Here is a 24,779-nt window from a genome sequence, read left to right on the forward strand (position 1 = left end):
AGACAAGTGAGCTCTTCCAGCATCACATCTGTTTGTTGAAACATCTCAGTTGGTATTCCATCAGTTCCTGGAGCCTTGTTTTTCGTCAATACCTTCAGTGCAGCTTGGACTTCTTCCTTCAGTGCCATCAGTTCTTGATGATATGCTACCTCCTGAAATAGTTGAATGTCGACCAATTTTTTAAAACTGCACTTTAAATGAAGGTTTACAGAACGAACTAGTTTCTCATTAAATAGTACACATATTGTTTTACGACATTGGTTAACAACTCCACGACATCTCAACACTCTCCCTTCTTGATCTTGGGTTCCCCATTACCAGCTTTCCTGTCCCCTTCTGCCTTCTGCCTTCTAGTCCTTGCCCTGGGCTGGTGTGCCCCTTTAGACTCGTTTTGTTTTATGGACCTGTACAATCTTTTAGACCAATTCTTTTTGGTACAGTGACTCTCTGTATTCCTTCCACCTTATTTTGATGCTTCCTGTGTTGTTTTTGCCCACAGAATCCTTCAATATTGCAATTTGAGGGTTGACTTTTTCTTCAGTTCTTTCACCTTGAGAAATGTCAAACGTGTTCTTCCTTTTTGTTTTTCTAACTCTAGATCTTTGCACATTTCATTATAATACTTTACTTTATCTTCTCAAACCACCCTTTGAAATCTTCTGTTCAGCTCTTTTACTTCATCATATCTTTTGTTTGCTTTAGCTACTCTATGTTGAAAAGCAAGTTTCAGAGTCTCTCCTGACATTTATTTTGGTCTTTTCTTTCTTTCTTGTCTTTTTAATGACCTCTTGCTTTCTTCATGTAAGATGTCCTTGATATCTTCCTACAGTTTGTCTGGTTTTCAGTCATTAATGTTCAGTGCGTCAAATTTGTTCTTGGGATGGTCTCTAAATTCAGATGGGATATAGTTAAGGTCATACTTTGGCTCTCATGGAAGTGTTTTAATTTTCCTTAGCTCCAACTTGAACTTGCACATGAGCAATTGATGGTCTGTTCCTCAGTCACCTCCTGGCCTTGTCCTGACTGATGATATTGAGCTTCTCCATCTTCCCTTTCCACAAATATAGTGTATTTGATTCCTGTGTATTCCATAGGGTGAGGTTCATGTGTACAGTCACCACTTACGTTGTTGAAAAAAGGTATTTGCAATGAAGATGTCATTTGTCTTGAAAAATTACGTCATGTGATCCTTAGCGTTGTTTCTATCATGAAGGCCATATTTTTGAAATACTAATCCTTCTTCTTTGTTTCCAACTTTTGCATTACAATCACTAGTAATTATCAATGCATCCTGATTGCATGTTTGATAAATTTCAGATCGCAGAAGTTCATAAAAATATTTAATTTCTTCCTCTTTGGCATTAGTGGTTGATGTGTGTTTAAGTAATAATTATATAACTAGTCTTCCTTGTAGACATGTAGATATTATCCTATCACTCACAGTGTTGTACTTCAGGATAGATCTTGAAATGTTCTTTTTGATGGTGAATATGATGCCATTCCTCTTCAATTTGTCATTCCTGGCATAGTAGGCCGTATGATTATCCTATTTAAAATGGCCAATACCAGTCCATTTCAGCTCACTAAGGCCTAGTATACTCATCTTTAGGTGTTCCATTTCATTTTTGATGACTTCCAATTTTCCTAGGTTCATATTTTGTACATTTCACATTTTGATTATTAATGGATGTTTGTAGCTGTTTCTTCTCATTTTGAGTCAAACCACATCAGCAAAGGAAGGTCCCAAAAGCTTTACTCCACCCACATTATTACGGTCAACTCTACTTTGAGGAAGCAACTCTTCCCCAACTGTATTTTGAGTGCCTGCCACATGAGAAGCTCATCTTCTGGCACTATATCAGACAATGTTCTGCAGTTATTCATAAGGTTTTCACTGGCCAATTTTTTTAGAAGTAGATTACCAGGTCCTTCTTCCTAGTCTGTGTTAGTCTGTAAGCTCTGCTGAAACCTGTCCACCATGGGTGGCCCTGCTGGTATTTGAAATACCAATGGCATAGTTCCCAGCATCACAGCAATATGCAAGCCACCACAGTATGATAAATAGACAGATGGGCAGGAGGAAAACCCAATTTGGAACATTGCCAAGAATGGGCTGTGCCCAGGTCTCCTGTATCCCCAGGGTCAGGCCCGCCTCTTCCTAGGTTCCCTCTTAACTGTATGTTAGTAAAGGGGGATATGTATACGAAGGACCTGGGCCAACCTGTGAATTCTCTGGCTTTGGCTTTCCCAGTTTACCTAATCATGTGTCCTTTATCTATCACTCATTAGTGTCCATTAGTCACAGAACTGATTTCATTTCCTAAGGACAACTGAGTGTATTAATGGGACTAGATTCCACAGAATGTCCAAATTCCACAAGTCTCTGACCATATACCAGGGAGCCAGGGTAAATCAATACAGCTAGGGGCGTTATTACAGGGGACCTCTAGCTCCATGGTGGGCAAGCTTGGAGAACCACCTGGCTCAGCTCTAGGCTTCTCAGTGTTCCAGAATCATCTGTGGCTCTCGAGTAAATGTACCATTCTTCATGACCTCTGTAGAAAAACATACTTGGCTCACTCGCCTCCTTAAGCAACCTGACCCAGGCCCTATTTTCCTTGGAGACATTTTAGGTGTGGGTCAGTTACCCATTTCCAGTTCAAATAACCAACTACGTGTAAATCCTGGCTTTTAACCTTAGAGACTCACAAAGTTTCCCAAAGCAAATATTTCTGGGAAACTCCACCCCCTGTTTATGGCATGTAGGTAGCACAGCACACTCAAATTTGGAGAGGACCAGGTGTTGTATTCTTTACTCACTGATCTCAGTCTTTGAAAAGCTGTTGCCTTCCTAGCAGAGCAGGCACCAGACTCCAAGGTTCTCAGCGGGCAAACTCCCAGCGACACTCCCTGTCTAGCCTGAGCCTCAGTTATTACACATGCCTCCCCTGAAGCCTAAATGCCAGGCTCAACCCACACTGCACCACCTGAGAGGTTACACCGGGACACAAGGAACAACATTCTAAGTCTTCAGACCCTACCTCCTCTGGGAAGCCTTTCCCCATCCTGTGCCCACACTTAGGGGAGGCTGTATGGAGTGGGAGAAAGAGCACTGGCTGAATTCTCATCCTGGTACTGCCCCTTCCTGGTTATGCGGCACTGTGTGAAGTTAATTTCTCTGAGCCTTGGTCTTTTTGTCTATAAAGTAAGGTAGTAAAAAGCTCCCCACAGGTTGCTTTGAAGAGCCCTGGTAGTGCAATGATTAAGTGCTTGGTTGCTAACTGAAAGGTCAGCATTTTGAGCCCACCAGCTGCTCCATGGAAGAAAGATGTGGCAGTCCGCTCCGGTAAAGATTACAGCCTTGGAAACCCTATGGGGCAGTTCTGCTCTGTTCTACAGGGTTGCTATGATTTGTAATTAACTTGACGGCAGTGGGTTTGGTTTTAGTTTTGAGGCTGCTTTGATAACAAAATGAGATGCCGGATGTTAGGTGCTTTGGTGCAGATCCTGAGACACCCTGCTGCCATCGAGTTGCTTCACTCACTACAACCCCATAGGATGGAACAGAACTGCCCTGTAGGGTTTCCATCTTTACGGGAGCAGATTGCCACATCTTTCTCCCATGGAGCAGCTGGTGGGTTCGAAACACTGACCTTTCTGTTGGCCTTGAGTACTTAGCCACGACGCCACTAGGGTTCCTCTGACACGTACTTCTTGTTGTTGTTAGGTGCCATCGAGTCAGTTCCGACTCACAGTGATCCTATGTACATCAGAATGACACACTGCCTAGTCCTATGTCACCCTCACAATTATTGTTATGCTTGAGCCCAATGTTGTAGCCACTGTGTCAATCCATCTCATTTAGTGGGCACCTAATAATGTGAGTTCCTGTCCTGCCTCTGAATCCTAGCACGTGTGTGTGTGGACAGGCATTGTGCACAGTCTGGCTGTGTGACTGACTGGCTTTTCAGTCATCTGCCTGTCAACGCTATGAGCTTCTTAAAAGTAGAGACTGAGACATTTTTCTATATGTCTCAGATCCTGAACTAGCATGAGTCGGGCCTGCCTGAACCTTTTGGTACTTCCTAGTACTGGGAGTCTTCAGGAGTGCCCCATTGCCACGCTCTTACTCTCCCCTCCCTCTAAGGCATCTTGCCCCTACTGACTTCTTCAGCTTCATCTCTCTGGCCTTGCGAACCAGGAAGCTCCCGGACTCATGGCTTCCTCCTGCCCCAAGCCTTTGCACATACTTGGAACACTGTCCCCTCCTTACCTTCTGTCCCCATGTCCTTGTCACCTAGCTGACCTCCACTCACCTTTCTGATCTCAGCTTAGATGTCTCCTCCTTTAGGAAGCCTTCCTTTTCCCTCCAAGACTGGTTCCAACGAATCCTCTTTTGGGCACCTCCATCAGCTTTCCTTTTCTTATCTCAGCACTTCTCACCCTGCATGGCCTCCTCTTGATACTTTTCAACTCATCTGTGAGCTCCTTGTGGGTGGGGACTGGGTTGAAGTCACCGTGTCATCCCCAGCCTAGTGCAATGCCTGCCATGTAGTGAGGGCTCAGTAAACACCTGCTGAACGAACAATGAAGGAATGCACCTCTTTTGTTGCTATTTACTGAGAGCCAGGAAAGTGATCTGGGGCCAGGATCAGTGGCGGCTTTCCTGTCAAAGGAGCTTTTCATTTTGGGAAGTGGAGGCTGAGAGGGGAGAAGGTCAAGGCTTTACTAACGAAGGAAATGGAAAGACGCAGCCCAGACCTTCATCAAGCCCTGAGGGCACAGGAAATCAGGCGCCTTGGTTAAGAGCTCAGGCTGCCAACTAAAAAGCTGACGGTTTGAATTCACCAGCTGCTTCTTGGAAACCCTCTGGGGCAGTTCTCTGTCCTCTAGGATCACTGTAGGTCGGAATCGACTCAATGGCAATGGGCTTGGCTTTTTGGTAGGTGTAACTAGGTTCCTGGGTAGCACAAGTGGTTTGTGATCAGCTGCTAAGTGAAAGGTTGGCAGTTTGAACCCACCCAACAGTGTTGCAGAAGAAATACCTTACTTCTGTAAAGGTTACAGCCAAGACGGAGCTCAGTTCTACTCCATAAAGCATGGGATTGCCATGAGTCGGAACTGACTTGATGGCAGTGGATTTGGTTTTTGGCTTAGGTGTAATCGATGGGGTTTCCTCACTCAGAACCATAAGCTTGGGGTGCTAGGGCTCCCTATTTCTGGTTCAGGATAGGAACAGAAAGGGGTTCAACCAGGGTTTGGGAGAATTTCATCAGGACAGATGGGCTAAGGGGAGTTTCGGGACTTGGTAGGTATGGCCCTAACTTTTGTGTTGGTGTTGGGGGTAAACAATGTTCCTATTCTCTTTGGAATGCCTTAGAGATAGAAGGTCTTAGATTTGAGAGATCTGGCACAGACGTTGGGGAAAGGATACATTTTTTGCGTCTGCAGTTGGGGTGGGAGCGCAGACCTTAGGGAAGTAGAGTTATGAGCACACCAGATCCCCCTGAGAAACTGCGTCTCAGACACAAAGGCACGGGGCTTGCTTTAAAGGTCACCCCCAGGCAACCAAGGTTAGGGTGCTCAGCCACCTGGGGTGGTGTTTGGGTCCCAGCAGTGAGATGGGCAGGTGGCCTGAATGCTTGCTTCCTGTCTGGCTAGTGCAATTCTCACATGGCCCACACTGTGCTGAAATCACAAACACAGCTTTCGGAAGAGTCAGCCATTTCTGCTTCTGTCTTCCTCTGATTACCAGGAAGGAGGTCAGCAGATGAAACTCCCCGATCTTACAGACTGGGGCATGGGGCTGCTTCCACGTGGCTGCCTTGCAGTCCTCTGCCCTCCTCTTAACCTCGGCTTGGCATCGCAGCAAGAGCAGAAGTAGCAGAGTGACCCTAAACCACAGGCTCCCTAGCCCATGGGTGCAGCCAAAACCTGTGCTGGGGAGACATGCCGTCTCCACACCACCTCCAGGCGCCAGTCTTCCTCTAGGTCCCATGTCAGGTTCCAACTCCCTCGTAAGTTCTCCCTGCTGCCACCCTCTCCCCCACCTCGTCCCCCTCCCAGCTCCCACGGCACTGTCTGAATCACTCATTTGGGGGCTGGGGAGTACTTTGGGTGTTCTGTTTTACTCTTGCATCCCTCAAGGTGCCTATCCAGAGCAAGGTACACAGCCATTCGCTGTTGAGTCAACTCCAGCTCATGTAACAACCCCATGTGTGCAGGGCAGAACTGTGCTCCGTAGGGTTTTCAATGGCTGATTTTTTGGAATTTGATTGCTAGGCTTTTCTTCTCGGGCACCTCTGGGTGGACTTAAACCTCCAACCTTTTGGTTAGCAGCCAAGCGCGTTAACTGTTTGCACCACCCAGGGGCTCCAGAGTATACAGCAGACACTTAATATTCACCTGCTAGAAATCATTTCATTCACTTTGACAGTCAAAGCCCCCAATTCCTCCTAACTTTGAAATGTCAATATTCTCGTCTAAGCTCCATTTTCCTCTTTTAAATAATATTTTCTAAAAGAAAAAGCAAGACCCTAAAGAATTAGGTCTCAACATCAATTAACTGGATCTTTACTCATGATACCCATACATTCTAATTAATGGAGCATATGTATTTACACACACAGCCACGTGCATGAAGTTAATGAAATAGGGAGGGCAGAACTTAATAGTGCCTTGCCTGGCCAAAAAAGAAAAAAAAATGAGAGAGAGCTGGAATGGAAATTCAAGTTAACTCTCACTTACCTAGAAATTTCTCTAAACTTAATCTCCCCTGTTTTAATTTTATTAAGAATTGGGTCCTACTTTTGGATTTTCTTTTTAGAAAACAGGGTGACATGTTCATTGCGGTATTGTTCACCATAGTGAAAAGATAGAAACAAGCTAGATGCCCATCAACAGATGAATGGATAAACAAACTGGTACATGCACACAATGGAGTATTACTCAACTATAAAGAACAATGAAGAATCTGCGAAGCATCTCATAACATGGATGAATCTGGGGGGCATTATGCTGAGTGAGATCAGTCAATCACGAAAGGACAAATATTGTATGGGACCACTACTGTGAAAACTCACGAAAAGGTTCACACACAAAAAGAAACAATCTTTGATGGTTATGAGGGAGGGGAGGGATGGGAACAGAAAAACACTAAATAGACAAGAGATAAGTGGTAACTTTGATAAAGGGTAAGAGAGTACACATAACACTGGAGAAGCCAGCACAGCCTGTACAAGGCAAGGTCATGGTAGCTCCGAAGACACATCCAAGCTCCCTGAGGGACCAAACTGCTGGGCTGAGGGCTGTGGGGACCATGGTCTCAGGGAAGATCTAGCTCAATTGGCATAACAGAGTTTATAAAAAAAATGTTCTACGTTCTACTTTGGCGAGTAGCACCTCGGGTCTTAAAAGCCTATGGGCAGCCATCTAGAATACTCCACTGGTCTAATCCCTTCAGGAGCAAGGAAGAATGAAGAACACTAAAGACACAGGGAAAAATTAGTCCAAAGGACTAATGGACCACATCTACCATGACCTCCACCAGACTAAGTCCAGTACAACTAGATGGTGCCTGGTTACCACTACTAACTGCTCTGACAGGGATACAATAGAGGGTCCTAGACAGAGCTGGAGAAAAATGTAGAACAAAATTCTAACTCAAAAAGAAAGACCAGACTTACTGGCCTGACAGAGACTGGAGAAACCCTGAGAGTATGGCCCTGGACACCCTTTCAGCTCAGTAACGAGGTCACTCCTGAGGTTCACCCTTCAGCCAAAGTCTGAACAGGCCAATGGAACAAAACAAGACTAAAGGGACGCGCCAGCTCTGGGGCAGGGACTGGAAAGCAGGCAGAAACAGAAAAGCTGGTAATAGGGAACCCAGGATTGAGAAGGGAGAGTGTTGACACGTCATGGGGTTGTTAGCCAATGTCATACAACAATGTGTGCACTAATTGTTTGATGAGAAACTAGTTTGTTCTGTAAACCTTCATCTAAAGTTCAATTAAAAAAAAAAAGAAAACAGGTTGAAAAGAGCCAAGAGTTGGTCTGGTACTGGGCTACCTATGAAACCTTTGAAAGTACCCATCTTCTCACTGGCCCTTGGTGGTTCCCTGCTGTTTTTTGTTTTCAATCCATCACCTTCCAAAGGGGTGGCCAGGGTTGACTGCTCAATTCCAGACCTCATGGTCTGAGCAATGCCAAGTGCAGTGTGTTACCTGTACTTGGTTGTTGTTGTTGTTGTTAGGTGCCGTCGAGTCAGTTCCGACTCATAGCGACCCTATGCACAACAGAACCAAACACTGCCCGGTCCTGAGCCATCCTTACAATCGTTGTTATGCTTGAGCTCATTGTTGCAGCCACTGTGTCAATCCGCCTCGTTGAGGGTCTTCCACTTTTCCGCTGACCCTGTACTCTGCCAAGCATGATGTCCTTCTCCAGGGGCTGATCCCTCCTGACAACATGTCCAAAGTATATAAGATGCAGGCTTGCCATGCTCACCTCTAAGGAATATTCTGGCTGCACTTCTTCCGAGACAGATTTGTTTGTTCTTTTGGCAGTCCATGGTATATTTGGTAGAGACTCTCACACTGATGTTGTCAAAGACAGCGTCAATGTTTTATCAACTCTTAAGTAACTGTGATAAAGCACTGATACTATCTTAGTTAATCAATCCAATGAACCCAAACCTTGTTTTCTTGAGACTGATTTTTTTTTTTTTTAACTCAAATGTAATCCTTTATATTTAATCTTGATTTCTTGTTTATTCTGGTACGTTTTTCTAGCCTTTCAAGATTACCATAAATATTGATTCTGTAACTTGCCTCTCTGAGTCTTAGTTTATTTACCTAGAAAGTGAGGATGATAAAGTATTCCTAGCTTGTTGAGTGCTATATGAGAAAATATCAGGGAAGCCCAGGTAAGCTCTAAAATTTTATGCAAATGTCATTTTAATGCTGTCATCCATCATAACTGCTATACCCTTTAGCTTTTTTTATCATGAAATTTAATTGGCATGCCTTCAGTCTATCAAGAAAGAGGCAGGGTCACAGCCCTTTGACGTCGCCTCTATAAATGTCGTTGTTAGTTGCTGTTGAGTTGATTCTAACTCATGGCGACCCCATGTGTGCAGAGTAGAACTGGGCTCCATAGGGTTTTCAAGGCTGTGACCTTTCGGAAGCAGATTGCCAGGCCTGTCTTCTGAGGCATCTCTGGGCAGGTGTGAACCGCCAACCTTTTGGTTAGTAGTCTAGCATTTAACCATTTGTACCACCCAGGGACTCAGCCCTCTCCTGTCACAAAGTTGACATCAAATTCCGTCAGCACTCTTTGAGGGTATGGTTGATAAATCAATTGTGAATAACCAGCCATAGTCACTTTTTTCATCTTGTTCATAAGATAATGAGAGCTCTTTCAATTGCTTTTCCGGAATAAAGATACATAATGCCTGCAGGATTACCCTGGTTTATTAGTCTAGAAATAAAGTTAATTGGCTCCATTGATTATCATTTTCTTCCCTAAGTGTCCACAAACTATCTTCTCATGAAAACATCTAAAAGCTTCTGGTAATATCTGCCTTAAACCTGTTGTCATTGAGTCAATTCCAATTCATAGCCACCTTATAGGACAGGGTAGAACTGCCCCATGGGGCTTCCAAGGCTGTAATCTTTGTGGAAGCAGACTGCTACATCTTTCTCCTGTGGAGCGGCTGGTGGATTTGAACAGCTGACCTTACTGTTAGCAGTGGAATGCTTAACCACTGTACCACCAGGGCTCCTTGGGCCTGACCTTGACCTACAGAATTGGAACTGGAATCTCCAGGTGTGGGCCCAAGCCTCTGTAGTTTTTAAAGCTCCGTGAGTGATTCTGGTATGCAGCCTGGTTGAGTCCCTCTGTGTGAAGGAGCAGGAGGTCTCTTTCTTCTTCTTCTTCTCAATGGTTTCAAAAGGTCTTTATGTGGTCTAAAAGTCTCCTTAGGACCCTAAGGTTACTCCGGCTTTAGCCTCCTCTCAAGTTCATGCTGTATATGGGCATTCCTTCTCATTTTCATGCCCCTCCTTACATATTTTATATTGGTCTTTTTAAAAAAAAATTTAATTTTGTGGAAAATATACACAGCAGGACATATACCCATTCATCAGTTTCTATAGGTACAATTCAATAACATTGTTTACATTCTCCACGTTGTGTCACCATTCTTGCTATCTCTACCCATAGTGTTCCACCACCATTGACGTAGACTCACTACCCCTTAAACTTCTCATCTCTGCTTTAGAGTTACTGTTGACAATTTGATCTCAGATAAACAATTCTTTAAAAGAGCACACTGCTCGTGGTGAACATTCTTTACTAATCTAGCTGAATATATATTGGTCTTTATAAAACTGGGCCAGTTGAAGAATTCATGGAGAATCATACTGGTGAACTGCACTGGCTTCTTTAGATGTCCCCCTACCATACTTCCTGAGAGGCAGGGTAGCTCAGTAGAATAGTGTGCTCTGTAGATGGCCTGGGCTCCATTCGTGGTTCTGCCACTTACTAAACTTTGTGGCCTTGAGGAAATTATGTAGTTTCTCTATGCCTCAGCTTCCTCATCCATAAAATGGGGCAAACAGTAGTCCTCCCCATATATCTGCTGTAAGGATTAAATGAAATAATACATTTAAGTGGTGAGAACAGTGCGTGGCATAGAGTAAGCGTAAATTATCAGTATGGCGCCTTCATCAATATTTATCACAGTTGTACAGTTAGAACAAATAGCTTTGTCTTTGGGATGATCCTTGGGAGACATTTCTATTTGGTCCTTGTCCATGGCGTAATCATTGTTTCACCCGGGCAACTGGTATACCTTTACCTCCCTTGCACTCTAAATCTAGAACTAAGCTTTCATCTTCATGCAAAAGCTAAGAGCCAAATGTTTTGGCCCACCCCAAAGAATGGTCCACATATTCATTCTGTATTCTTTTGCTTTCCTACCCTTGTTTTTTTTTTCTATTTCCACTGACATTAAATTTATATTTTGTAATTTGTATATTCTGGTAGGCCTCTTTAAACTTTCTGGAACAGGCAGGTAGGGAAAAAAAAAAAGGAAGGAAGAAAGAAAGATGGATTTTACTGTTATCACTGCTGGCTGTACCTCCGATCTCCTTTTCTCTGTAGTGGGTGGCGTGTGTGTGCCTGTGCGTGCACGTGTGTGCGTGTGCGTGCATGTACGTGTACGCATGCATAAACTCCAATGCCTGTCGGGCAGACAAGGTCAAAAAGTGAAGGAGACAGTGTGGGAGGCAACAGGAGATTGTGGAGATTGGGCAGACTGGGGACGGCACGCCCCCACCCCAGCTGACACTGCCTTTCAGAAACACAGGCGTCCCAGGTCTTCTGAATTTCTAAGAAATGCCTCAATCTGCACTTTCATGTTAAATCTCCTAATTTTTAAATATTGCCGACTAGTTCAATTTTTAAATAAATGGTATGTTGGCTGGACGTGTCACACAATCCTTCGGTTTGTTGGTTAGTAAAGTCGCTTCCATCTTTTGGGGGCTGGTGGGGGTGGTGGGATGGGACAAGACACATTTGCCTTTTTTTAAGGACCATGATTAGCTTCATGGCATTTAAAAATGGAAATTCACTTGGTTCCTGGCCATTCCCTTGCCAAAGAGAGGGTCAGGTCAGCCCCCCAGGCTCTCTTGCTGGTAGGCAGAGATAGAGAGCCACCCAAGCCTTAGGCTGCGACCTGGAGCACCCCCCTCCACACAGCCATGATCTGCTCCATCTCCTCCTCTCTGAGCCCCTTCTGAGGAAAAGTGGCTTCAGTCCTCCTGGGGCGGTGTCTGTATACACGGACACATTTTTAAAAAATGGACCAAGTTCCCTCCGACAACCAGGGATGCTTAACAACCACGTTAGAATTCTGTCAAGCCAGGTGTTTGATGGAATTCAACCATTTCCTTTCCCTCCCTCCCTTGACTTGTTACTGTTTGTGAGACTATAATATATATTTAATATATATAAAAATATATATATAAATTCTATTTGAAGAGTTACTTTGGGAAAAGAAAAAAACTCGGCTTCTAGTTATTAGCTAACACCAACCTCTTCCCTCGCATCCAGCAAACATTTCGGTGCTCAAAGGAGTCTGACCGGTTAAAATTTGTCTGTGTATTAGCTGGTGTCTACCTGGGGTTACCATGATTGGAACTGACTCAACGGCGACAGGTTTACAGACACAGCCCTCAGGGGTCTCCATTATTGGGTGCGGTGGTCATCCCTGTCATGAAGAAGTTGTTACCAAGCTTCCCAACACTTGTTATAGGTGCTTTTGAAACAAAACTTCAGGGCAACAATCGAAAGTTCTTTTGGAAGGCAGTGATGATTTAGAAGCTACGGAAAGAAAGGAGCGCTCAAGACACAACTCCCCAAAGTCTCCTGTTCCCACAGAAGCGAGAAACATACCCCTTTTCTGCCCTTGGTGAAGTGAGGAGCTTTTCAAGGTGACTGTCAAAGCCATTTCTACCTCTAAATTCTACGGCCCAATCATTTTAAGCAATAGTAAGTAATTTAAAACAAGCATTCTTAACCTGGATTCCCAACTGTAGAGCAGGGGTCAGCAAAATTTTTCTGTAAAGGACCAGGCAGTAAATATTTCAGGCTTTGTGGGCCACACCATCTTGGTTGTAACTACTGCACTCCACTGTGTTGCTGTGCAGTAAAGGCAACATGGATGATACGTAGATGAATGAGCATGGTGTGTTTCAATAAAACTTTATTTATAGGCACTCACATTCAAATTTCATATACTTTTCATATGTTATGCAATATTATTCTTCAACCATTTAAAAATGTAAAAACCATTCTTAGCTCGTGGGCTGTACAAAATCTGGTGGCGGGCTGGGTTTGGCCCGTGGACCGTAGTTTTCTGACCCCTGCCCTAGAGGGTCCATGGAGGGCTTCCATGAGCCTTGCGAACTATGGTATGGGTTGTGTGTACGGGCACATCTGAACTTTCCTGGAGAAAGAGTTCATTGTATCAGGTGTCCAAAGGAGGTGGTGACCCCACTGCTAAGTTAAGAACACTGAGGTAAAAATTTCTCCTTATAAAAAATTTGAATTTCTCAGTGGTCTGATAATTCTCTCTGAGGAATCCACATAGAAGAGAAAACCCTGGGTATTCTCAGGGCCTAGAATGTCCCCTTTTGCTTAAAGCCCTGAAAGCACAGAGGACCCAGCATGGATATTACTTCTGGACTCAGTGACCACACAGTGCTCTGTGGGAAGGCTGATGCATCTCCTGTGAGAGTGGTTGGGAAGGCCCCCCAGACACACACTCTGTGTCTAAGAGTCTAGCCAGAGGGGCCTTCTATGACCAGGCGAAGTCATTTGTATCAAAGTATTAGCTCTACCTGTACCAACTGCTGTGGAGTTGACTCTGACGCACGGCAACCCCATGTGTGCCAGAGTAGGTCTGTGCTCCACGGTTTTCAAGGGCAGATTGTTGGGAAGTAGATGACCAGGCCTTTCTTCTGAGGTGTCTCTGGGTGGACTCAAACCTCCAACCTTTCATTTAGCAGCTGAGTGTGTCAACCATGTACACCTCCCAGAAACTACATTAGCACCGCAGATACATTCATTTCTTCATCCCGTTTAGGGCAGGAGGCATTTCTAGGCAATTCTGAAGGGTGTATCTGCCTTGTATCTGCCTCCTCAAACCCTCCCAGGCCTGTCAGGTCCTCATAAATGCACACCTATGGCTCTGACCATTTGGCTCTAAAATTTAATAACAAAAGTATAAACAAAAATTCCAGTAGGGGCCATTTTGGGCCACATGATTAGGGACGAGTCTTTGCCTTTTGCATAGTGCACACTGGCCCTTGGTGATACTCAGTTTGAATTCATGAATCGCCTAGTGGTGTCTCTAAGTGACCGTGACTCGGCTCCCTGGCCAGGCAGTGTCTCCAGGTGAGGCGGGCCTGCTGCGTCTTCTTCTGGGACTGGCAGCCCCAGGTTACAGCTGGCGCCTTGCAAGCTCCTGGCTGATGAAATCAATCCTGCAGAGCCCACAGTGAACAATAGAGAGCAACGGCCTTCCTTATGCAGTTGAACCCACCACTGTTCCAAGGACAAAAATGAGAGTCATGTCCCTGGTGGTGCAAATAATTAACACACTCAGCTGCTAACGGGAAGGTTGGAGGTTCAAGTCCACCCAGAGGTACCTCACAAGAAAGGCCTGGCATCTATATCCCGAAAAATCACCCATTGAAAACCTTTTGGAGCACAGTTCTACTCTGACATACATGGGGTTGCTGTGAGTGGGAATCGTACTTGATGGCAGCTGTTTGTTTTTGTCACTCCCCTCTCAAATGCTGCAAATTGGCTCTGAAACTGTTGCACGAAGCCTCCATGCTGCCACTACAGGGCAGAGTCTGGAGCTTCCATGTGGGGAAGGACTTGCCCCTTCCTGGAGGAACCAGTCCCCATGCGGGTTAGGGCTCCATCGTGTGCTCTGCTCTGTGTTTTTCCTTCCCCGTGCTGTGGTTACAACATGGCCTATTCAGTAAGACTACTCATTTGCCAGACCGGAAGCTCCACGCGGGTGTATTTCTTGCACCAGCACAGCACCTGCCACAGCCTCCCTTTCTTCACATGAAAAAGAAAAAAATAAAGGCTAATGGTTGAGAATTTTCAAGGTGCCAGCCTTGCACTGAGTACATTACGTCCCTGGCTCATTAATCGCTCACACCCACCCTGTGAGGTAAGTACTGCCACAAGCCCTATTTTAAAGACGAGGAAACCAAGGACCAGAGGCCTTGAACAGCTTGCTCCAGGAGCACAGCTGGCTGGGCTGGAGCCAGGGCTATTCAGCTTGTTCTGACCCCGAGGCCTATGTCCCTGGCGTGTGCCATCCTGCCTTCCACTGTGAACTGCTGTGAGGTGTAAATGAGGTAATCTGCTCAAAGTGCTGAGTGCTATGCCCAGCACAAGGTACCAGTCCAATGGTTTCTGCCAGCAGTGTTGTTGCTGTGCTAAAAAAAACCACACAAACCACACACACACACCAAGAAACTGCATTTTCCCATTGCCCTCGCAGTGCTGAGGCCACCACCCCGCTAAGCCTTCTGGGGTTGTTTCTTAGATATCAGGGGTGAAGAGGGGCATAGCCCTTCAAAAGTTTATATTATGATTCACAGTAAGAAATGCATTTTAGATATGACCTAGTGCACACCACCCATCTCATCACCCCCAGAAAAGATACAGCAAGCTATTTTTTATTCATTTCTATTCTATTCGATTTTACAACCCACTACTGGGTTGACCTGAAGTAGGGTAAAGGAGCTCCAGGGGCTGCCTGGGATGAATGTGATATAGAAAGCCCTGCATGGATATCCAGGAATAAAAAGCCCCCAGAGGGGCCTGGACCCTGCCTGCTGTGGCGTGCCTGGGCCCCAGCGCTCCCTGAGCCCAGCTTGGCAGTGGATGAGGCTGGACCTGCAGCGGCTGGTCCTGGGGAGGTGGGAGGAGCCACTCTCCAGCTGGAAGCAGCAGGTACGTGGCAGCAGCAAGGCTGGCCTCGCTCTGCTTCTAACCGGGGGGCCCTCTTTCATTTGTCATTTACTTTTCCAAGCAATGTCACCAGCGAGAGCTATTGGGGTGAGCTATTCCAGAGATATTTTGGGTGCCCAAGGAAGAAACCTTCCAGTCTGGTTCTGGTTGCTGCACTCACCAGTTCCCCCCATCATGAAAACGTTCTAGACAAGGATCACCTCTCTTGGCCCAGGATGGATTATTCCTCTGCCTGCCGGCTTTGGAACGGGAGCTATAAACCTTCTAGCAGATGCCACTCAAGTCAAGATGAGGTCACCTGCCTTCTCCTGCCACCCAACAGCCACTTCAGGCTTCCTAATGCACAATCTTATCACCCCGAATCCCCGGAAGAATACTTGAATAGATCTTGGGCCATAAAAGGTGAGAAGAGAATTTAGAAATGGAACGTTCTGTGGGAAAACACCATGGACCTACAGAATCCTCTCATTCCACACATATAGACTGAGAGCCTACAATGTGCCAGGAATTGTTCTCATTGCTCAGCATATAGCCGTGCACAAAACCGGTAACAATCCCTCCTTCAACAGATGAGCCAGAGGTTGCCAACTGCTGACATCGCATACAGCGGGATTCGTAACATGATTCTATGTTGGTACCTGTTCGAAATTTCTCATAGTGAAAAGTTCACGGTATAAATTCCGAATCTTAAAAACATGAAGCTGAGTGAAAGAAGCCAGGACTCGAGAGAGTACATATTGCATGACTCCATTTATATGAAACTCGAGAAAAGATGAATCTCATCTCTTGTGACAGAAAGCAGATCAGGGCACCTGGGAGCTTTCGGGGAGGGTGAGGATGCTCTCTGTATTGTCCTTGAGGTGGTGGCTCCACAGGTGTCCGCATTTGTTAAAACTCATCAAAACGCACACTTTACAGGGATGCATTTTTTCTACATAAATTTCACTGCAATAAAATTGAGTTTAAAAAAATACATAAATCCCTGCCCTCAGGGAGCTTCCTTTCAGTGGCTGGAGCTTGAAGAAAACAGGAAAACAAACAAAAAAAAACCAGTTGCCACCCGCTGACTCTGACCCAGGGTACCCCCACGTGTGTCCGAGTAGAACTGTGCTTCACAGGGTTTTCAGTGGCTGATAGTTTTTGGATGTAGATCACCAACCCTTTCTTCTGAGGCACCTCTGGGTGGAAATGAACTTCTAATCTGTCAATTAGCACCCGATTATCTTAACCGTTTGCACCATCCAGGGACTCTGAGCGAAAGCTTAGGCATTGCTTAAGTCCCTCATTTTACTGGAAGGCAGGAGAGATTTGGCGGCTTGTTTAGGGCTCAGGGGTGGTAACAGAAGGGACTGGCAGCCAGCTGTTTTTGGTGATTTCCCCTTAGCTCACGGCCTGTGATAGTGTGGGTGCTGACTTCGGAGTCCCTGTATTCTGAATGATTTGGTGGAACACCCCAGTCCAGCTACCTGGGTACCTATGCCTGAGTCTGCCATCCCTCCCCAGGGAGACCCCAGATTCTACTGCTGCCAAATACTAGGTGACAGGCAGCTGCTGTGGGGAGGAGGGAGGAGTCTGGCTGAGACCCAAGTCAAGGTCTGGTTTATTTTTCTAAGTCATCTCAATTGAGAAGCTTCACTCTGGAGGGCTTATCATCCCATCTTCCTACTTAAGGCAAGTATTGTATTTCACCTTTCCTGCCATTCCCCACCCTCCTCCACATCTGTCTGGGTTAATACACCTGAAATGCTCTGTGCTGCTGAGAAAACCCTGCCAATAACATAGAGTGTTGATGGGCTGCAGGTACCTGGGCCAGGCCTTCTCAGTTTGAAGAGATCGAGGCTGATACGGAAGCTTACAGAACCATCACAAAACTAACGTGTATTTGCCAAATGGCAGAATTCTGGAATGAAGGCCCTGTTTGAGGGTTAAGTTTAGCCCAGATAAAATTCTGTTACCACCGCCCTCCTCAGCACAAACCACGGAGAGTACACAGGGAACCAATCCTGCCAGATGGAGACCTGGGTGACCGATGTGCCTGTGAGGATTCAGGGCCCTGGACTCGGAGGCTGACATGGGCGGGGGCGGGGGGAATCCTGTCAACTTGCAAATGTCCCTTAGTGCCTGCATCCTTCAAAGAGCAAATGCTGGCTTGAGGGCTGAAGAACCGGGCGCCTCTCTGGGAAAGGTTTGGGGCTCTTTCCGCTTTTACTTCGATGCAGGTTATATGGAGGGCACGTTAACCAGCCTCTGACCATTGCCCTCTGCCCCTGGCTGCTGGACCACCCTTTAGACCTGTCCTCAGAGATGGGCAGGAGGGCACTGCTCGCCCAGTACACAGCCCCACCTGGACAGGCGCTTCTACAAGACCCAGGGTGGATACAGCCAACCCAGGCTCCCGTGACCCATGGAGGTTCTGCCTCCCAGCCTGTATGGGGAGGAAGGCATTCTTCATTCCATCTCTTGCCCTCTGGTCCTCTAGCTTCGACAGGCAAAGCTCAAAACTTCTCTCCCAAACGCACATCGGGTTATGAGCCCAGAGCTGGATTGCACCTGGATTGCGGCTGGTTTCCTGACCAGATGGGGTCCATTCCCTCCTCTGAACTCCTGACCCCTCAGCCCCTTTGGGACAGGAGTCTCTGGCTTTTAATGTCTCTCTGACTTCAAAGCCAGCACCCTGTCTACCACAGCACACCATCACTTAGACCAACTACCAAAAACAGGCTCCTGGACTGTTCCCATGCCCTCCAACCCTGAGCCAGAGTCCCAGCTCCTCGGAGCAACCTTCTAGCCTTGTGAGTGCTATGGGTCTTCCTACACCATGTCTTCCTACACCATGGACAAGTCCAGGGGAATTGTCCTCACTGGTGGCCGCAGAACCAGCTAGCTCGCACACCTACTCAGCCAGGACTGGGGGGAGGACGGCATCTAAAGAGTCCTCTGGCCTCTATCTTCATGGTCCCAGTTCCCAGTGGCCTCTGGGCAGGTGGGCTGGCTTAGGGAAAGGGGCTGCCTGCTGGGCGGGGCGCCTCCTCAGGCGGCTGAGTTGGTGAGGTGCGAGGGTCTCAAGCCCACTTCCCAGGTTTCCTGTCAGCACAGCCCAGTCATGCAGGAGCATGCAGAGGGGCTGCCCTTGGGGTCCCGCCATGCACCGCGGATGGCTGGATGGAAACGGATCATGAGGTTGGAAGGGGCCTCCATGTTGTCAGGCCTGAGGGGTCACCTACCTGGAGAGACTCCCCACTCTGGAGGCCTTACCTTAAAGAGGGACATTCACACTGAAGCAAACTTGAAAAGAGAGAACATGTATACAAAGAGAAGTTTACTTGGCCGGTATTTCCCTCTTGGCCGTTGGCTTTCACTGAGGAGAGCTAGGCTTCTGGGGAGGCAATCACACCCTCCTGTGTTGGCTTCCCCCATTCCAGTGCTGAAGCCCTGGCAACTGTAACTTCAGAGCCTAACGCTATTTTTGAGGAAGAGAGAGATACATAGGAGGGAAGCCAGGAGTGAGCAAAACACCCCCAAGATCTGCATGGTCAGGTGATGCCCTTCAACCATACGAAGCACATTGCTCTACCTTTTATGGTCCTGACAGAAGGAAGGCCCACCAGTGACACAAAAGCTAAAGGAGCTACTTTTACTAATGATTAGACAATACCAGCATCTTGGAACTGAGGGGACAGACCAGTGAATTCTGTGTGGAGATTCTCTCCACTCTCAAAGGTTTTGGCTCTGGGTTTGCTGGCTTTTTTATTCCCCCAGGTACTTCTGGGGAAACTGCCACCAAACAAGCCCCATGGATTGCCCTTGCTCTGACATAAGCAACCCCCAGAAAACTGATTTGAGTATGATGGCCGAGTCTGGTTTGGCGTTGATACATTGTCTGTGTGAAATCCATCCAGCATGTGGGAGGGCAGAGGGTGGACGTGAAGGAAGGAGGATACACATAAGATAGCTGGGAGAGGAAACAAGAGAAAAGGAGAGGAAAATCTCTGCCTTGAAGCAGAGGCCACTGAGAAATGGACTGGGGTGGGGTAGGTGCAAAGGGGCCTAACTGAAGGCTGGAAGCCCCATTGGACTAATGGCAGCTGGTGAGTTAGGGGAGGGTTAGACAGGGAGGCTCAGGCGCCAAGGAAGCAGCAACTTCAGCTTAGAAAACATCTCAAGAAGGCAAAGAAAGGCCTGGAGGGGACAGCAGCCCATTGAGGTATGCGATGGAACGGGACCAGAGGCCAAATTCCAGCTATGAAATCTGAACCATCTCCTTGGTGATATCTTCAGAGGGGCAAAGCTTCCTGTGGAGGGTATGGACGTTCAGGCCTGGGAGCTATCCTCCTGACACATCCTCAGACCTTGTGGGGGTGACCTAGAGACTGCCAGCCCCCAGCTGAGACAGCTTGGGCAGAGTGTAGGCTTCCTGGGCCTGGCAGGTTCTGCCGAAGAGGGGCTGTGTCTGCATAGTGGGAGTGGGGTGATCAGGAGCCATGGAAAACATGCAGCTCAGTCTTGGGTCTTCTTAGTCCCGGATTCCGTGACAGGACCTTCAGCACCTACCAGCCAACAAAACCAATTCCTTCCTGAATAAAACAGGTAGGACATCTCCCAGCATGCTCAGATTCAGTATGGACAGCTGAGGAATGGGGCGATGGTGGTCCAGCAGGTTTCTGGGATTGGTGGCGTTCTGGTGTGATGTCAGTGAGGCATGGCTAGGGAGCAGGTGGAGCTAGCCCAGGCACAGAAAACTGGGACTCTCACACAGCCTCCAGGCCCTTGCCCCAGCCCTCCCTGGGGTTCTGTGGCCTTGGGAGATTAGGGAAGTTTGTGCAACTGGTTTCCTTGCTTGTTTCAACACCTGTCCAGTGTCTTCTGGAGGCCACCAGGGCGATGTTTGCTCACAAAATTGTCCCCTTCCCTTCTCTCAGTGTCTTTCATTTGACTCGGAATCTGTCCCCCAGTGCCAGGGTCTGAGAGCCTCACTCTGTCCCTGGCTGTCTGTGATCCACTGTCCTGGCCACTTCTTCCCAATGTAAGGCTCTAAGCCAATGCTCTTCACAGAGGGCTTCTGTGAGGACATACCTCAGCTTTCCTGTGTTTCTGCAGTTGCCTCTTGTGGGTGGGCATCTATTTTGCCTATGGGCAATGGTGACCCTGCTGACTGTACACAGAGCTACCTCCTTGCTGGTATCTGGGCCAGGCAGGCACCCACACCAACCCTGACTTGGTTAGAGATGGGTAATGGCTAATAAATGCCTTGTGCGAGTTTTCATTGTTTCTGCAAGGCCTTCAGAGATGGGAAATACAGTACAATCATCACGGCAGTGGGTTTTAACTCAACTCAACATTTGTTTTTGCTGCAAACAAACCTACAGATGACTGGGGGTAGTGCCACAGTCAGTTTTTAGGGAAGAGCTCCAATTTAGGGATAGATTTGGGATACCTTTCTAACCTGGTAAACAGACTTTGACTGTTCTTTTCTTCTCCTAATTTTGATATTTCTCCCGAGAGAAATCTCTAGCCTCAAGGACGCAAATGCGATCAGATGTTTAAATACAGGTCTTTAAAGACCCGTAGCTAAGAATCCTCCAAGGGTTGATATTACTTGGCTCAAAATGTGACCAGAAACACCTCTTGTACAACTTAAGTTTTCAGTTTTCTTCTTCTTTCCTCCAGATGTTCTAATGTCCTCCTCCAAGCCAATTCAAACCAGCCTAATAAACGCCCTGACCCTTGGCCCCCAGCAACTTCAAGGATGACTCTGGAGGTCCATGGGAGCAGAGCAGGATATGCTCAGAGAGGATGAAGTCAGGTTTTAGGAAGTCCAACTAAGACTAAGTTTTGAAATTTGTGGGAGCTCCTGGAAGGCACCTCCCCTTTCTCTTTGCCATCCCCCCAGTGGGTGGTGAGACCATTGGAAGCCTACTTGAGCCCCAGCAAAGGAAGCAGTGTCCTGCCCTCTGGTCCTCACTGGGAGCTCTCAAGAGCTCAAGGGAAGAGAAACACTGGCTCCAGGCGGAGATGCTGTCCCTCTGCCCCAACATGGTCTGACTCTTTCCCTTCTCACAGTGTCTTTCGCTTGTCTTGGAGTATGTCGCCCAGAGTAGATCCTTCTCCTCTGCCGGGGATGCACCCTTACTGTAATGTCTGGAGCCCCACTCATACCCCTGACCCCAGGAACACCTTCACTCCTGGCCAGATAACTCTTTACAGGGGATCCCTGCTTGTCTGAGCCAAGGTGGAGCCTGCACATTAGTGTGAAGCCTCCCCCTTGGTTCTTGACTCCCTTTCCCTTCCCTGTTCGTCTAGGTTCCTCCCCGCTTCCCGAGAACCCACAGTAACCTCACACCTGTTCTTCTTACCCCTTCCCTCACTCTACAGGAAAGCCAGGTACAGCTCAAAGTGCGACTCCCCCCAGAAAGTCTGCACTCTGGTTTAGCTCAAAGTCTCAAGTTACAGGTTGGAGGTCCCAGTGAGGAATTCCTGGTACCCCTAGAGTATGGAGAAGGGCTTGTAGAGACTGGAGCTTCTCCATCCCATTGCCAGGGATCCATAAATCTCAGAGCAATCTCCTCCCTGGCTGTGAATAAAACTCCTGTGAAAGGCCTCTGGCAATCAATGTTACGTCATCCGTCAAACCCAAGCCAGAGACTATCCCCATTAAAGCATAGTTTAAACCTTCCATTGTGCCTTCTGTGATCAAAGATCTTCCCTAACTTCTCCCTTCTATGTAGTCTCTCAATAAAGGCCTTCTCCTTGGCTCCCTCTGGCAGATACTAGGCCCTCTCCACCCTTCACACCCTGCTGATGGTTCCCCAGGGCTTACCCAGTCCCCTCCACACCCACTGAGTAGGAGGGCAGCTGTTCCTCCAGCCCGGTTCAGCCCAGCTGGGCCCAGTGCTCCCTGAGCCTAACTGTAAGTCTCTTTGTTGACCTAGAGTCCAGATTTAAGTTTAAGTCATTTTGTAGAGCTATACTGAAGTCTGACCAGCCCCTGATCTTGTCCAGGGTTCCTGTTTGCTGGGTCTGGATTCTTTACTTGGCTCTATGTCCCATTTTCCTTTGGGCTTACTACCTTAGATTAAATCTAAATTAAAATCTAACTCTCAGACTGGAGCTTTTCATTTTTCCTTCTTCTCTGCCAGCCCTCTGGTCTCCTTCCATTTTGTCAGAGGCACAGTTAACTTTGCCCTTAGGCCACTTGCAGAGATGCCCAGACCCCAGCCATTGGGCAGGCTGGCATGTGAGTGAGGCCCAGGAGTTCGTACTCCAAACCCTCCCTCTGGTCTACCACATCTACAGCCCAGCTCAGCACAGTGGGCCCAAGAGCTGTGGAGGTGACAGGCAGGAGTGGACATGATGTCAACAAAGAAAGGAAGGGAACTTAAATCCCGCCTGTGTGCTACCTAACAGAAACCAGAAAACCACAGGAGGAAGCAAACGAGGACTGCTGACAGGGATGGCCAAGGTCCTGTGCTCTGGTGTGGCTGAGGCCTGCTGTGCTGTCCACAAGAGTTACCCACACACCGTTCGTGCTCAGGAACTCAGTGCTATCAGTAAGGCTCACCTGAAACCTGCCTGGACACAATGGGATTCTTCTCTGATCCTTCACAAAGCATAGGAGGGTATTTTCCATACTTGGAGGGAGAGAAGGGAGGGCTCATCTGACAGAATGCGGGGTGACAGAGGGTCCTCCTTCCCTGGGATCCGAGCCTCACCACTCTGGGGCCCCTGCCCAATAACCTCTGATCTTACAGCCACCTAGCCAGTCAGCCAGCCAGCCAGCCAGCCAACTCACCACCCAAATTCTCAGTCTGAACGAGCATCTCACTGCGCTAAAAACCAACAGAATTAAAATATTCTCCGTCCCTCCTTTTCTGACACGCACTCTCCCAATCCCCTTCCAGTGGAAGGCACTGTCAGGACGTGGTCTCTGCTGTCCCAGTCGGGCCCAGCTCCTAGTTCTGTTCCTCTCCTGCCTCTGAGCTCCAAGTACCCTCTGACTGGCCCCACCCAGCAGGCCTGAGAATCTGGATGGAAACACGTGCTAAGGCTGGAGAGAAGGCAGGGGGGAGTGGGGCAGGGCAGTGAGGGAAGCTCTGAGATGGGAAAGGTCTGTGATTTTCTAAAGAATTGGCCTCACAGATTAGGCCTCTCCATTGGCTCCCACCAGGACAGTCTTTCTCAAATGTCCAGACTTCACGTTCTGTGTCATTGCCATGTAATGGCTAGGACTATTATTTTGTTAATATGTTTCTTTCAATGGACTCACTTAAAAAACTTAAACCCATTTATAGATAAAGAAACCTTATGTCACTACCATACACGGAAAGTTAGGATCCTTTGTCATTTTTGAGGAAATAAACAAACCTCCATTAAAATAAAGTGCCCTGCTGTGTTCCGTATATATTACCATCTTGGTTACAGCCAGAGGTGACATCTTTCTGGCAGTAAACACTTAGGGCCTGAGAGACACCCTCTTGGGGAGAGTCTCGGCTACCTCCTGCCCCTGTCATTTTGGCTCTGAAGCGTGTCCCCCAACCATCCTTTTTGGGGATGCCTTCCCTCCCTCCCTCTGCGTCTGGGCACCCACTGCCCACCGTGCAGGTTCCTGGCCCCACCTAGTGTCTGCTCCGGATCCTGCCACTCCCAGCCCAACTTACGATTCGAGGCTTGAAGGGCGGCTTGATCTTCTTCTGCTCCAGAAGCACCCAGTCGATCTCCTTGAAGAAAGGGTGCTGCTTGATGGCGTCCTCCCCATTCTGTGCTGCCACACAGCCCAGGCGCTTGTGTGGGTTCTTGGTCATAAACTGCAGGCATGGGGAGAGATGGAATTAGTGCCAGAGCCTGGCAGGCACAGGCTGGGAGGGACAGATGCTAAGTCAGCCAAGGCAGCACCTTCAGTATCACCTTCCAAGTCTGCTCTCCGTACTTCCAGAGGTTTTGCCCTGAGGGTCTCCTTTACCTCTCATCTTGGACTTACTTAAGAGCTACTGCTGCTAGCCAAAAGGTTGGCAGTTGGAATCCACCAGTCACTCACTGGCAACTATATGAGGCAGTTCTACTTTGTCCTATAAAGTCAGAATCCACTCAACAGCAATGGGGTCAAATGATTTAATCACCGTTCTAAGCACTTTATATATATTAACTTATTTCATCCTCACATAACCCTATGGGGTAGGTCCTATTATTATCCCTATTCTATGAGTGAGGTACTTGAGGCACAG

General features: G+C 47.5%; 1 protein-coding gene across 3 annotated transcripts in view; it reads right to left on the bottom strand.

Moving 5' to 3' along the window:
• The window catches only part of PRKCE (protein kinase C epsilon), a 625,949-nt gene that overhangs the window by 4,966 nt on the left and 596,204 nt on the right, over positions 1 to 24,779 (bottom strand). For all 3 annotated transcript variants that reach the window (XM_049870334.1, XM_049870335.1, XM_049870336.1), the window contains exon 14: positions 24,216 to 24,362. In XM_049870334.1, coding sequence (XP_049726291.1) covers positions 24,216 to 24,362 — 147 coding nt within the window. The remainder of the gene's footprint in view (positions 1 to 24,215; positions 24,363 to 24,779) is intronic.

Source organism: Elephas maximus, chromosome 26 (genome assembly GCF_024166365.1).
Source record: "Elephas maximus indicus isolate mEleMax1 chromosome 26, mEleMax1 primary haplotype, whole genome shotgun sequence".
NCBI lineage: Eukaryota > Metazoa > Chordata > Mammalia > Proboscidea > Elephantidae > Elephas > Elephas maximus.